This window comes from Ruditapes philippinarum, unplaced genomic scaffold, assembly GCF_026571515.1.
Source record: "Ruditapes philippinarum isolate M1 unplaced genomic scaffold, ASM2657151v2 ctg14315_1_1_1_1, whole genome shotgun sequence".
Lineage (NCBI taxonomy): Eukaryota > Metazoa > Mollusca > Bivalvia > Venerida > Veneridae > Ruditapes > Ruditapes philippinarum.
In genome coordinates this window covers 1-15480 of record NW_026859512.1, presented here as the reverse complement: position 1 = coordinate 15480, position 15480 = coordinate 1, and the positions used below count along the sequence as shown (strand labels likewise).

Here is a 15480-nt window from a genome sequence, read left to right as displayed (position 1 = left end):
TTTTGTAACAGCTGAGCTATTGCTAATGTAAGCTAAACAAGAGCTGTCGGTAGGACAGCATGCTCGACTATTCTTAGTGCTTGATAGTAAAAAAAATGCCTGATACAGTTACCTCCTCCTGTTTACAGGTTGGGGTCATGATGGTGAACAAGTGTGCAAAGTTTCAAAGCCATATGTCAATGGACTTTGAAAATATTTGAACTATTACAAAAACTTTAACGTAAATTCTAAGTCGAAAAAGGGGCATAATTCTGTCAAAATGCTTGATAGAGTTACCTCCTCCTGTTTACAGGTTGGGGTCATGATGTTGAACAAGTGTGCAAAGTTTCAAAGCCATATGTCAATGGACTTTGAAAATATTTGAACTATTACAAAAACTTTAACGTAAATTCTAAGTCGAAAAAGGGGCATAATTCTGTCAAAATGCTTGATAGAGTTACCTCCTCCTGTTTACAGGTTGGGGTCATGATGTTGAACAAGTGTGCAAAGTTTCAAAGCCATATGTCAATGGACTTTGAAAATATTTGAACTATTACAAAAACTTTAACGTAAATTCTAAGTCGAAAAAGGGGCATAATTCTGTCAAAATGCTTAATAGAGTTACCTCCTGCTGTCTACAGGTTGGGGTCATGATGTTGAACAAGTGTGCAAAGTTTCAAAGCCATATGTCTATGGACTTTGAAAATATTTGAACTATTACAAAAACTTTAACGTAAATTCTAAGTCGAAAAAGGGGCATAATTCTGTCAAAATGCTTGATAGAGTTACCTCCTCCTGTCTACAGGTTGGGGTCATGATGGTGAACAAGTGTGCAAAGTTTCAAAGCCATATGTCAATGGACTTTGAAAATATTTGAACTATTACAAAAACTTTAACGTAAATTCTAAGTCGAAAAAGGGGCATAATTCTGTCAAAATGCTTGATAGAGTTACCTCCTCCTGTCTACAGGTTGGGGTCATGATGGTGAACAAGTGTGCAAAGTTTCAAAGCCATATGTCAATGGACTTTGAAAATATTTGAACTATTACAAAAACTTTAACGTAAATTCTAAGTCGAAAAAGGGGCATAATTCTGTCAAAATGCTTGATAGAGTTACCTCATTTTGTCTACAAATTGGGGGCATGATGGTTAACAAGTGTGCAAAGTTTAAAAGCCATATGGCAATAGGCTTTGTAAATATTTGAACTATTACAAAAACTTTAACATAAGTGGTTACGCCGACGCCGACGCTCGGGTGACTGCAATAGCTCTACTTATTCTTATCGAATAGTCAAGCTAAAAATATTGGGAATACTGATGTGGACAATGATTCAATAATAACCATATTTAAGAAAACACAGCTTTAAAATCATTAGCAATATTTTGGAAAACAAAGCTACCAGTGTATATTATTTATGCCTCTTGATAAGGATAGATATTATTTTTTGTCCTATTGCATTGCAGTTTTTTTCAAACTTTTGTGAAGTTTAACTTTGGTTAATGTGTATTAACTATAAAATGTACTATAGTATTGTCTAACTTGTCTAATTTCAATAATGCATTACATTAGGGAGGGGTTTAAGGTGTGGTTTGCAAAAAAAATTATTATTGGTTTGAAATGTGAAGAATGTAGGTACTGCAAAGTTTGAACTCAACACTTTGTATTCAAAACAATGCCAACACAAAAAAATTAATTAGGCCAGGTCAGGTGGAGACAATCAAATTTATTTCATAGATAATACATGTGGGGCAAGCTGAGACAAATGATTTCACAGTAACTTTTTGATATCCTTTTAACTTAAAGAAAACTGTCTGTTATGAAGTGCGGACTGTTTAAAACTTTATATTTAAGGAAAATGTCTGTTATAACTTGCTGACCGTTTCAACTTTATATTTTCTAGAGAAGGTAAGCAAAACATTACATGTATTTTTTTTCATTTTACAGGAATGAACTGATTTAACAATTCTTGATAGTAAGAATACAATGATGCCAGTTTTGGCTCAGAAACTCATTATAAATGGACCCTTCCACCTGTAGACATAAATTGATACACAGAAACATAAACAAGTGATCTGTTTGTCAAAGGAGCAAATCAATACGGATTTTAAATGATAGTTGTGACAAAATTGCAATTAAATCTAAAAACAATGCTACTGAGAAACTAACAAACTATATAATGATCAATACAATGATTTGAAATGATAGAAATACAAGCAAATGTAAAACAAACATATATATATACATGTAACACTATTGACCATAAGTAACAGTCAAGGCTAACAAATGTAACTAACAGTTATTATGCATATAAATATTTTTTTTTTAATGTTTCTTTGTAAATGTAAGCTACAATAACTTTCAGAAATCCAATATTTCTCTGTCAAAGAAATGCAGTGAAATGTTACCAGCATGTAAAGTTCTCACAAATTTTCTTATATATTTGGCAAATTTCAATAGATAAGTAATAAACACAAGCAAAATATTTTTCAATTGTTTACATTTTGTGCATTGATAACAGGATATAAATAAACATTATCTTGAGCCTGGTTATATCAGAAAGACCATTTTTAATAAAGGAATGTACAAGTTTGTTATGTATATATTAAGAGCCAAAATATATTTAAGCATTAAATTAAAAGTATTGTGAACATGGTACTTTGAAGGTATTATGCAATAGATTTCAACAATAATAATAGAACATGATATTTATTACAAAAATAAAGTTAAAGAAATAAAATTACATGTCTGTATGAAGTATGTTTTCTTGGCCTAGCTTAAAAATGTTTTCAAGAGTGTTCATATAGACATATAGGCAAAATTAAAGCTGTTCTTTAGAATTTCTGTAAACTTGGCATGTTATTGGAATATCATAGCAGAAACATTTTAAACAGAAAAAATTTGGAATTGCTGTACTTATTTTCGAGTTATCTGCACTGGAATAAGACTTTTTCATTAAATTCAAGGGCAGGTAATTTACAATGAAGGGAAAATTTTTTTCCTTATTTTCATGAAGCTTACCTTCGTTTAAGTCAATATGCAAAATTTCATGAATAAATTTAGAGTGTTTATTTTTTTTCCCTAATCTTTCCCTAACCTGTGCATTTTTTCTTAAAAATTGGCCTATTTTTTATGAATTTTTAAGTATTGAAAAAATTACAGAAACCATATGAGGAATTGCATGAAATTATGTATTGTATTAAACAATGAAAAGAAAAACATTATCCAAAGGTAAGAACAAGAATTCATTTACGTATGTATAAGTGATCTGTTCTTTAAATGACCTCAAATAATTAGAAAATTCAGATGTTTGTTTGTTCCATTTTACGTATCATATTTTACAACAAAATTATATGGAACAGATTTAATTTTGCCTATATGTCTGTATGAAAATTTCCCAAAACGTCTTTCAGGATAATGCATCCTTTTCTGGACAGGGAAAATACCAAAAGATGGTAACAATGACTATAGCACTTAATACATAAGTACTTAATATCAAGATATATAAATGAAAGAAACAAAAATCATCAACTGTACATTTTGATTGAAAATTATTACAGCAGGCACCAAAAACATGACAAACAAATGAAAAGTATGCAGTTCACATTAATATAAATATACAAGAGGGTCATGATGGCTCTGAAATGGCCACCTGTATACAGAACCACTGGCAAAGACAATTTTAACCCAAGGGCTTTTCAATATTTGAAAAAATTTGGTAGACACACATTAAAAGATGTTTCCGTTAATTGTCTAAGCTCCATCTCTTTGGGTTTTATATAAGATTATTTTTTAAGTTTTTACTATACACATATGGGGAAAACAATGACCCCTCCGAGTGGTTCAAACTTTGACCGAAGGGCTTTTATTTGCTCAAACTTGGTAGACTCCCACTAGAAGATTTTTCATGCTTAGTATCTAAACCTTAGCTCTTTGATTTTTTTTTTAAAGAAGTGTTTTTAATTTTGTACTATATACATAAAGGGGAAAATATTGACCATTGGGCGGGACCAATTTTAACACAAAGCCTCATTTGAACAAACTTTTAAGACACCAATTATGCTATATATTTTAGCTCTAACTCTGTTTTTTTTAATGTTTTTACAATATACGAATAAGAAAAATCAATGACCCCCTGGGGCAGGGCCAATTTTGACCCAAGGGCTTTTTTTTTATACAAACTTGGTAGACACAGAATAGTTGATGTTTTATGTCTAGTTGTTCTTTTGGTTCCCTATTACAAGATTTTTTAAGTTTTTCTTTTTTGCATGAAATTAAATTCCTTGAACAATTTTTAAAGTTGACTACCAAGGTAACATTCCTGTTAAGTTTGGATGAAATTGGGTTTGTGGTTTATGAGGAGATGTCATTTTATTGTAAAAGTTTACGGATGGACAGACCACAGACAAGAAGCAATTACAATAGCTCACCATGCACTTTGTGGCAGGTGAGCTGAAAAGTGATATGGCACTTTTGTACTGAGCAGTTTCAAAGTGTAGGGCACTGCCTAATATTGAAAACACTGTGGTTTAAAATAAAAAATTCTTAATCTTTTCATATAAATATGTACAAAGCAGGTGAACCCTTGGACAGCACCATACACATGGACATTATTTTGTGATAACTTTCAATTATTAGAAAGATTGTAGACACTGTTCCATGCCAAATGTCTTAGCTCTAAGCACATAGTTTAATAAACATTCTGTTGAATTTCTCTCTAAAGAAAAGCAATTCTCCTATGACCAAATAGGATTCATACAGCTTGCCCCGAGTTTTACATGGTAAGCAAAAATTGCAATTTATGTCAAATTGGTGTCCTTCTCTGTCAAATGCTGGCAAACTGTTCTAGCCTTGACTGTCAGAATTGCTTTGAGCACTTATTATGTTTGAACCAACACACACTACTTGTAGCTGGAATGATCCGTTTTCCATGACATTATCTGTTGTTTCTAGATTCAAAGCCATTAATAATACGTCAATGTTAATAAATAAAGAGGTTTCGTCCTCGAGGAAAAGTTCGGCCAGATTATCGTCAACGCAAATTCCTTCAACCATTACTGTTTTGTTCACTTCTGGAATTGTTTTTTCCTGAAGATAAAAGACCAAAGAACAAAGCTATAAGAATGAAATAAAAGCCCTAAAACTTACTTGTTTCTTAGCTGGAGTAATTATTTGTTTTCTTTTTACCCAATAAATCAAGTATCTATTTTAAACTGTATTGTTTTATTGTTGCATTATTTAATGAATGTTTTGCAAAATATACATTTCATTGGTTTTTGACTGTCATTTAAATCAACTCACTGTGACAGTGGATCTTGATGTTGTTTGCAAGGATGTTTGATTGTTATAGACATTAACAATGACATCTGTCACTTGTACGTAATTCCCTGGTCTGGTTTCCACAGCAGCCAGTTCCCTCCATAATGTTATTTTTGCCTTTTCAGTTTCGTCTTCAATCATGATTGATTTTATGGGCACTTCTTCTCCTCTAACTTTTACCATTCTGATCTCCTCCTCCTAAAATGTATATTTATAGAAATTACATTATTGTTTTAATGTTGTATATTTTGAAGTATATATTGTAACACAAATACAAGAATATGTAGAAAAAGTATATGTACATGTGCCACAGTATGTGAGATTTATTTCCTCTGTTTTTCTTCCATATATTAAATCTTCTTGAATAGACAAAAGAAGATGTTTCATTACATAATTTATAAGAAAACAAGGAAAGACAATATTGCAGACACTGAAGACAATTTTTTTTGCAATAATTAATAAAAACACACAAACCTTAAAGGTTTTTTTTTTCTTTTATCAAAGTAAACTTTAAAACATTAGTGTGAAAAAGTAAGAGATCTAATTTGTCCACAGTGAGTGGGTGACATGTTTTTATTTTGTATAAAAGATGTCTGATGATCATTTATGCAAATTTATTTCAAAATACCTTCATCCACAATATAAGCCGGACATGAACATGTACTTTTACTGGATCCATAAATAGAATACACACAACTTGTTTACTGTGACTTGAACTTAACTAAATGACATGATTTAATGTGTGGCTCATTTTCTGGATTAACACTTTATCCTTTTTTGACATTAACATGGCCAGGACATATAAAGGAAACGAGATGGTTTTGATAGTGCTTAAGGCATGATGATTCAAAGATGCTCTCTAGAGTTTAAGTAATCTTTTAAAAGTTAAGAGACATAATATGGGCATAAACAAGAAATATCATTTAAGGCAAATAAAGAAAAGAAAAGGGTAAAAAAATTGAGCCATGGACATCACATATTCAGACACATCAAAGTTATCTAATTACAAATCATATCAAAGATCAGTCAATAAACCTTATATTTATGTTTTGTAATTTATATTTATTTCTTCAATATTGTTGATCTTATTGTCTGGATAAGATAGCTGGACCAGCAAGGTGGCAACTTAATGCTCCTTTCACTACTTTGGTAGCATTAAAAATTGATCAGTTTTTTCTTTTATTTAGAAGTTCATATAACAAGATGGCCATGATGGCCCTGAGGTTGCTCACCTGTATATAGCCCCACCCTCCCGGGCCAATTTTTAACCCAGGGCTTTTATTTGAACAAACTTGGTAGACACTCACTAGAAGATGTTTCATGCCAAATATCTAAGCTCTAGCTCTTAGGGTTGTTTAAAAGAAGATATTTAAAGATTTTTCTTCCGGTTGCCATGGTAACCAGAGTTTTGCATGAAATTAAATTCTTTGAACAATTTTTAAAGGTGACCACCAAAGGAACATTCCTGTGAAGTTTGGATGAAATTGGCTCAGTGGTTTATGAGGAGACGTCATTTAAAGCAAAAGTTTACGGACGGACGACGGACAGACGAAAAGCGATCACAAAAGCTTAATCTGTCACTTTGTGACAGGTGAGCTAAAAATAAATAAAAATATAAAATAACTTAAGAGTCACGGTAAAAGTAGTGCAAAAGCTTATATAAATGTTTCATGCCAAGGACCTAAGCTTTAGCCCATAGAATGATGCCTTCAACAACCCTAAAGAAGGACCATACAATGGGAAATCTATTAAAGAATGTATCAATAACACTTCATACCTGAATTATTCTTCCCGACACAGACACCTTCTTCTTTGCTGGGGAAGCAAGGGCCTCTTTCACATTCGTTTCCTCAGCAGGTGGGGGGTTTATTAATTTTTCTCCAATACTTGTATGGCTGGCAGGGATTTCCAGTGGGCCGGATATGAAAACTTTAGAATTCTTCGTCACAACTATATAATCAATTCCTTCTTCTACTCTCTTTATAACCTCTCTAAGTACAACAGTATGTCCAACCTGCAATTTTATAATTTTAAAGATTGATATTTATAAGCATGACATATTTCTTTAAAAATTAAGAAAAGCATATTGAGAAAAGCTGTTTATTGATCTTGTCCTTTTTCCCATTAAAATATTTCATTTTTCAACAATAAAAAAAGTACCGATTGCTAAAACAGATTAATGGACGTTCCCGGTTTTTTGAAGCAGAACATTAAGCCACACCTTTTCCATTCATTGCTTGGTCACAAACATAACCATGTGTTCTTTTGTGCAAACCAAGTCAACTAGTGACTATGTATGATATCTATGTAGCAATTGGATAACAAAATAGCCAATTTACATAAAACTGTAAGCACTGGAAAGGGCCATTCTTCATTCCTTTGTTGCATTTAAAAGATCCAGTTTTAAGAATTTTTGAATGTCAATATGTATTATTGTGACTCCTATTCAAAGAACATTATGACTATTTTTAACATGGTGCATGAATAATTGTGAAGTTCAGAAATTTTAGGAGACTTAGTTACTGAAATGGCCTAGTTGCTAAGCCCTTGCATATAAGAATATATATCTTTCAAATTAAGTCTTTATCAGTGCAGAACTGAAGTTTTAATGCTTATGGCAAAATTTTATCGAATTCATACATGCTATGTTAGTAGAATCTGATTAAAGGATAACACTTTTATATAGTCAAGTGAGCTGGCTTTTTGTTACTTGCTTACCTTGAAATACTTAAACTTTGTTTGATCATAACAGGTCAGTTTCATAACTGAAGTGCCATCACTCATGGCGAGATTTAGACACTTTTTGTCTTGCCCATCTTTCCCAGTATATGACACTGGGTTTCCCATGGCCAATATTTTGCATTTCAAGGCCTTGCTGTAAGGACCAGAGTTCCTTGCTGTATTACTTGTCATCTGAAATAATATAAATGTACCATCAAGTTATAAGCAAAAATATTCGGGTATTATGTTTCAAAAGAAAAAAGTTTCTAGCATAACAAATGAATTTCTTTTCTTCATGCATAATATAACAACATTCTTTCCTCATATCAGATAATTCATTATTCATGCATAATTTGACAATTATGACTAGCTTTTGCACCATATGTAAACATTAATATGAAATTCATTATTGAGATTTCTATAAAAATTAAAAAACTTTTCAACTATGATATTAAGTAATTCATTTGATTTCCAACAGTGCTATTCTTATATTCCATGATTGATTTCCCAAGCTCAATTCCAAGATTTCATTTCTAAGCACAATACTTCATGACAAAATTTACGTTGTCAATTTATTTATTTTTTTCTATATATGAAATTCTTTTCGAAAATGTATGTAAAATTTTCAATTTTCACCATTAATTTTTACTTATAAAACATTAAAGTGAAAATGCCAGGAAGATTGGTTTGTGGTCGGAGTAATATGATTCCAACGTGCCAAAGTCAAAAATATCATTCTGGCACAAACTGGAATAGATATGATCGATACATGTTCCGTAATCAGTTGTTTCTTTTGTTTCCAAGTGATTTAACATGCATATTTCTTTGAAAAGTTTAGTTAAGTTTTCATGACCAGTCAACTCAAAGTTAAAGTCACCCATTAAAACTAACTTGCAGTTTTTTTTATCCAAAAGATAATTCACCAAATTAGCAGAAACAGCTGAAAGAAATTGGGTTAGGGATGACACTGTTGCTGATTTTGGTGGGCAATACACAAAGCCAATGACAACAGCATGGTTAATGCCTACCAGAGTGTATTCTATGCTAGATATTGTTTTGTTGCAAAGAAGTTCAATATCCAATGAACTCTTGTAAAATAAAACAAGTCCATGTGCTGCCTGTTCTTGGCTAGAAGCAATGACTTGAAAACCTTCCAACATGAATCTTTCATCTAAGGTATTCCAAACCCTAGTCTCAGATAATCCTATGATGTCAGCAGATGTAAGGTTTCTGTCTAGTTTCATGTCTTCAAAATGCCTATTTAAAGAGCGACAATTATGAAAGCAGACTTTCATTACACCTTGCGGAAATGTTTCTAAAGCAGGTATGTAAGATATATACTTGTTCTTCCTAAGTCTTTCCATTTCCTTTTCAACTTCCTTAGATACACATATCTTGTTTAAATTTAGCTCTGTTATGTGTATTTGTGAAAGGTTTGTAACCCTACTTAGACCAACATAGTGGATATGTTCAATTTTTCTTTTACCAAAATGAAGCACAGCTGCTTTCATAGTTGAACCTTGGGCTTTATGTATTGTCTTTGCTGCTGACATACATAAAGGGAACTGTCGACGAGTTATAAGGTAGGTTTTGAAGTAACGATATGTAAACCGCCGACTTGTTTCCAAAATAGGAGTCCATGCACTTGGTGTATTACTTGAAAACAAATGTTTGTATTGCAAGCGCCACTTCCTTCCTACTGAAACGTCTTCAAATTCAACCCACACAATGCTGCATCTTTTAGAACCAGGCACTCTGAAGTCAAATTTCTTAACTTGACATGACGCACCATTTGTCAAACCATCAGAAGTGTCAACATTGACACAAATTTCTGCAGGTAAATTCACACCAAGTGTAAGTTTTTTCTGAAGACCCATAGATAAGGTTGAATCATCCGGTATTCTGGATATTATAGTCTCTTGTAGCTCTCGACTTATACCACCAGATACATCGTCAATGGCCATAATCGAAACCAGATCAGAAGCCGTAGTCTTTTCAAGAACCAATTGATTATGTGCAGCACTGTCTTGTCTCCTACAAAATAAATGGGGCAATCCTTGAAAGGATGTGCTAGTCGTGTTCTCAATTTGCCGAGACCTCAACACTTTTAAGTCATTTTCAGTACATAGATTTTCCCGCAATCTGTTTAATAATTCCGCAAAAGACTGATCATCTTTCTGCCTCATTACAATTTTTAACTCAAAGAAATCAAAAAGATCAACCCACAAACTTGGACCTAGACAATTCATTTGAAGCGATGAATAACTTTGGGAAAAAATCCAAGAGTCCATAACAGGTTTCAATTGAAAAAGGTCTCCAACTGCAAGCACACTTACATTCCCAAAGGGACTTTGACAACCCATGATTTCCTGCAAACGTAAGTTAATGAAATTAAACATCCCACGACCAACCATTGAGATTTCATCTATTATAATCATTTTCAAGCTGTGGTAACGAGCACGCATACTGTTCAATTGTTGCATATCAAGTGGTTTAAATTGAAACCCTTGATTTGCAGGAATGCAAAATGCTGAATGGATTGTAAGACCACCAATATTGTGAGCAGCCTTTCCAGTTGGGGCACACATTAATAATTTAACTGCATCTGGAATTTCATTTCTTTTATGATTGAGGTACTTCATTAATCCTTGATATAAGCATCTAGTGACAACAGACTTACCAACACCTGCCCCTCCGGACAAGAATGTGTAAAAGGGTAATGACTGTTTCTTGATCTTTGATAGAATATGATAGAAAAACTGCTTTTGCTCATGATTTAAGCTCCTAACCTGTTGCAAGTAAGCATCATCACTAACCTCATTGAATGGCATAACTTCACTGCCCTGTGATCGCGGCTGGATCCCAATGTCTTCCCCAATATCATAATCAATGAAGCTGTTTGCTCTTTGACTTGCATCAAAACATTCTGTTACAAGAGATTCATTATTTCCATTATTGACATCAACAGCTTCCTGAAATTGAATCTCAGAGTTGATATTTATGACTGAATTGTAATTGTATTCCAGCACCTCTAGACTGTCATCGACAGAACAGTTTTCATACTGTTTTTCATTCAAAATTATTTCATCTCTTTTAGCGTTGTAACTCCCTTCATGTGTAGAAAAATATTGTAACAAGTCTTCTTCATTTCTCCAGGGACTGTATAACATTAATTTTTGACGAAAGAATTCTTCTTTGTCTTGTGTAATTGATGCTACATGTGTGTAAATAACTTTTTGGCGTTTCCTCTTCCTCACACAAGTCCCACATGGGAATCTTATTTTTTTTTCATAGTCAACGGAGCCACAAGGCTCTAAGTCATCATCTTTGTCATGCTCATATTCTGTCTCTGGTAAATCCTCTTCAATGTGAGCCACTTTTTCCTGCTTTCTGCCTGGACACAAATCATACCAAGCTGCAAAGTCTGCATAGCACAAATTCTCCATACACTTTGGACGTCTTTTGTACCTTTTTAATGTACTGTCCATTTCCACCTCTGTTGAAGACAGAGGCAAATCTTTCAAGTTATTTTGTGATTTTATAAGAGATGTCCTTTCATCTGGCTGTTTTGTGTCAACATAAATCACATTTCTTGTACATCGCCGTAATGGCATTTGTAGCACCAAGTAAACAGCTTCTTGGGCACCTATTTCTACACTAGATAGAAACTGATTACCAATCCTTCTAACACGCTGCCTAATATCTGATTCCTGTTGTTGAGCTTCATTACAAGCATCACGTAAAAGATTTGAAAGACCTCTTTGTCCTTTAGAAATATAAGAGACAATATATGAAACACAGGAATACGCATCCAACACATACTGTATATCCATATTAGCTTCCCAGCTTCTTATCAAAACTTTATTATAGTGATTGATTCTACTTTCAGAGACGGCACGCTTCAAGAACACTGTTGCTTTACTTAATGTAGAGCGTACAACAGTTATGTACAGGTTAAAGTCCATTCCTAATTTTTCAAGGAAATCTTGAAACGAAATGTCTGTATTTTCCTTATGTAAATCATTTAATGTAGTAATGACTTCATTAGACTTTTGCACTAAATCCGAGCTCTTTTCTATATCTGGTAATGGGTAAAGGATACATGTTTCTGGCATTGGAAACAACGGAAAGTTGAAACGACACACATTTTTTCCATTTTTCCTGCATGCACTGGCATGTCTATGTGTCTGATAATTTATCAATTCAGGTATACTTTCATCTTTCATGCACGATACATATTTATCAATAAACTCAACTACCTCAGAGTCAGCATTGGAGCCATGTAATGGAGCATTTTTAACCCAAGCAAGCATGTGAATGTGTGGAGAGCCTCGTTGCTGGAACTCTACACGATAAAAGAAATCTTTTATTTCACCAATAGGGTTAGACATGTGTTTCAACACATCACGTATAAAAGACTGTACTCTGAAATCAAAATATCTTGCACATGTTACAGGGTCATTCTTTATAAGTCTACATTTTTCAAGCCATGATAACTCCTGTGTGGCTTCCAAGGTAATGTCTTTTCGATCAACAAACTTTACTAAAGTTTTTAATAATGGCTTCCATTTAGTTTCAGCAGCAGAAAAAGAACAGAACCATGTAGGGAGTCCAATCTGTCGTATCATTGAAAAGAGATCCCTTTTTGCTTGCTCCCAGTATGGCGGTGAACCTCGCAATGTTCTCAGGACTCTATAACCATCATTTTGCATAGTCAGATTATCAACAAATTCTGGAGACAGCATTTTTTCTACAGTTAAAGTTTGACCCTTAAGCTTGCATTTCCTGACTGCAAGTGTTACTTTATCTTTTATTTGCTTGATCTGCAACTTTTTCAACTTGTAAAATATATTTGGAACACAGAGGGCCACTCGTCGATCTACATTGCGAAGCTCCCATTTGCAAATATCACTATAATGCAAAGGTACTTGTCGAATTAAGTTACTGACACGTGATTGTCCACAAAAAATTGTTGGAAAAGACAATATTTCAGAATATGTATCATAGAATAATGCAAGAGGTTTGTTGTTTTCCCCCGGTGCTACACAAACCACTTGATTGAATTCTCTAAAATCTAGTGACTGAAGGCATGTATCCATGTTACCTGTTGGACGGTCATTGAAATTTTCATCTTCTGTCCAAGTATCAATGTCAGCACTACAGTCTGTGGTTGGCTTATCTTGATCATCTTCTTTATTAAAGGCTTCTTGTGGTTGATCAAGCCAGGTCTCATTAACTACAATACCTTCACTTCTGAACAATGCACTATTACTAACAAGCCATTTTGCAGCATCAAAAACTTTATTAGGACGAATATTTTCGAACGCTACATGGTGTTTATAGGCAAGTTTGCGTTTAAGTTTCAACATTATAGTTTCATCTTCATTTAGCATCCTTGGTAAAGACTTTATAGTGTTTGAAACACTTGCTGGAACATTGACTACATTACCGCGCAAATTAAGCTGTCCACCTCTTGGCATTTCCCGTACTTGCATAAAGGGTAGTCTTGGTGAAACTAGTCTTTCCTCTAAATCAGTCAGTTGTAATTCATCCGGCTTAATTGGAAATCTAAGCCCATTATGAAGCCAAAATTTAGGAGTCTTCTCCTTTTTCAAAGATGTCCAACAGTTTAAACATATCCACTCTTCTGAATCTACACTCTTTATATTTGAGAGAAATTTTCGTCTTACTTCATTTGGCAAGGTATTAGCAGTTCTTACAGAGTGTTTGAAAAAGGTCTGAGTGCAAGAGGAACAAACAAAGTCTGGGCCTACTGAAACAAGCTTATGAAATTTTCTGATGACTTTGTTTTCTTCAGATGAAATAGATATGTCATCAATTACATCTACAAATGAACGGCTTTGCACTAAACTAGCAACATACTGCGGCATATCCATTTTGCATTCAAATGACCTTTTCCTTTTTGTATTACAAATTCTGAAATCAAACCTAGGATACAAAATTTCAACAGCATACTCAGCTTCCTTGTAATACTTTATCAAATTATACTGGTGTAAATCAAACTGAACATTACTTGGCTCTTTGCCAAGAGAAATCACTAAAGAACGAAAGTAGGCACACATGGCATCTATGGAATGTAGTACACCACAAATGGCAGTTCCATTAATATCCCATCTTCCATTAACATTTCTAGAATGGCCATCAAAGACAAAAAAAGATGTGCCATCACAATGAATGCCAACCGCAGTTCCATTAAAGATAAGGACAAGATATTTTGAGGGAACACAACTGTTCAGTAAAGCACACTCAAGAGTTTGCAAGAAAGGACCATTTTCCATATGAACAAGCCCAATTACACCAGAAATAACTCCCTTGTGTATAACACTTACCCGTTGTTTTTGATAATAAATTCTTTTGGGAATTTCTTCTGGATGAATGAAATCTGTTGTAATTGAATTTTTGTAATGTATCGCACAATATAAATAGCTTCCAGCATGAAGAATATCATTCAAGTCATTTTTGTTTAAAGATCTGACTGGTTTTATGAACTTAACTGTAATCAAGTACATCACACTGCATGGAACACATTGTCTGCCTCTTGCTTGAGCTGGCAAGCATTCAGCTCCTTGGTGATAAGCAGCAGAAGCAATTACAGAAAATGCCATGTTGTCACCTTAGTGCAGTAAATAGTAACCCCCTATTTAAAATAATAGGAGTTAACCGGTTACTACACTAAGGTGACTATGTTTCTTTTCGGCCACACTCAGCCAATCACAATTTTTATTTTCCTGTCACATTATTGAAAGTCATAATTTGGCAATACCAGTTGAATATCTAAGGTTTGCAGATGTATAATTTACATTGGACTCTCTAATGAACCAGGGAAGTTCAATGTAAGAAAACACACTTACTGTTCACTCTTGAATAATCACAAGCAATCTGTTGACTTTGAATAATCACAACCTTCCACAGGTGATATCAATATTGGCACTCAAACACTTGGAATTTCTTGCAAAATCTGAAGAAGAAAATGCCAGTAATAAAGGACAAGATATTTTTTAAGTAAGCTCAAGAGTTTGCAAGAATGGAGCATTTTCCATATGAACAAGGCCAATTACACCAGAAATAATTTCCTTGTGTATAACACTTACCTGTTGATTTTGATAATAAATTCTTTTGGGAATTTCTTCTGGATGAATGAAATCTGTTGTAATTGAATTTTTGTAATGTATCGCACAATATAAATAGCTTCCAGCATGAAGAATATCATTCAAGTCAATTTTGTTTAAAGATCTGACTGGTTTTATGAACTAACTGTAATCAAGTACATCACACTGCATGGAACACATTGTCTGCCTCTTGCTTGAGCTGGCAAGCATTCAGCTCCTTGGTGATAAGCAGCAGAAGCAATTACAGAAAATGCCATGTTGTCACCTTAGTGCAGTAAATAGTAACCCCCTATTTAAAATAATAGGAGTTAACCGGTTACTACACTAAGGTGA

At 33.6% G+C, this 15480-nt stretch overlaps 2 protein-coding genes across 2 annotated transcripts; both read right to left on the bottom strand.

Moving 5' to 3' along the window:
- Positions 1-1282: 1282 nt before the first annotated feature.
- On the bottom strand, positions 1283-14996 carry LOC132756768 (uncharacterized; the record flags this gene model as incomplete). Its single annotated transcript, XM_060747904.1, is given in 5 exon segments — positions 1283-5065; positions 5279-5494; positions 7074-7310; positions 8015-8209; positions 14890-14996. Coding segments are annotated over 4 exon segments (891 nt in total). The 3' UTR covers positions 1283-4822.
- On the bottom strand, positions 8677-14643 carry LOC132756767 (uncharacterized). The gene has a single exon (XM_060747903.1). It carries the CDS (start codon positions 14641-14643, stop codon positions 8677-8679), a length of 5967 nt encoding a protein of 1988 aa, XP_060603886.1.
- Positions 14997-15480: the final 484 nt, after the last annotated feature.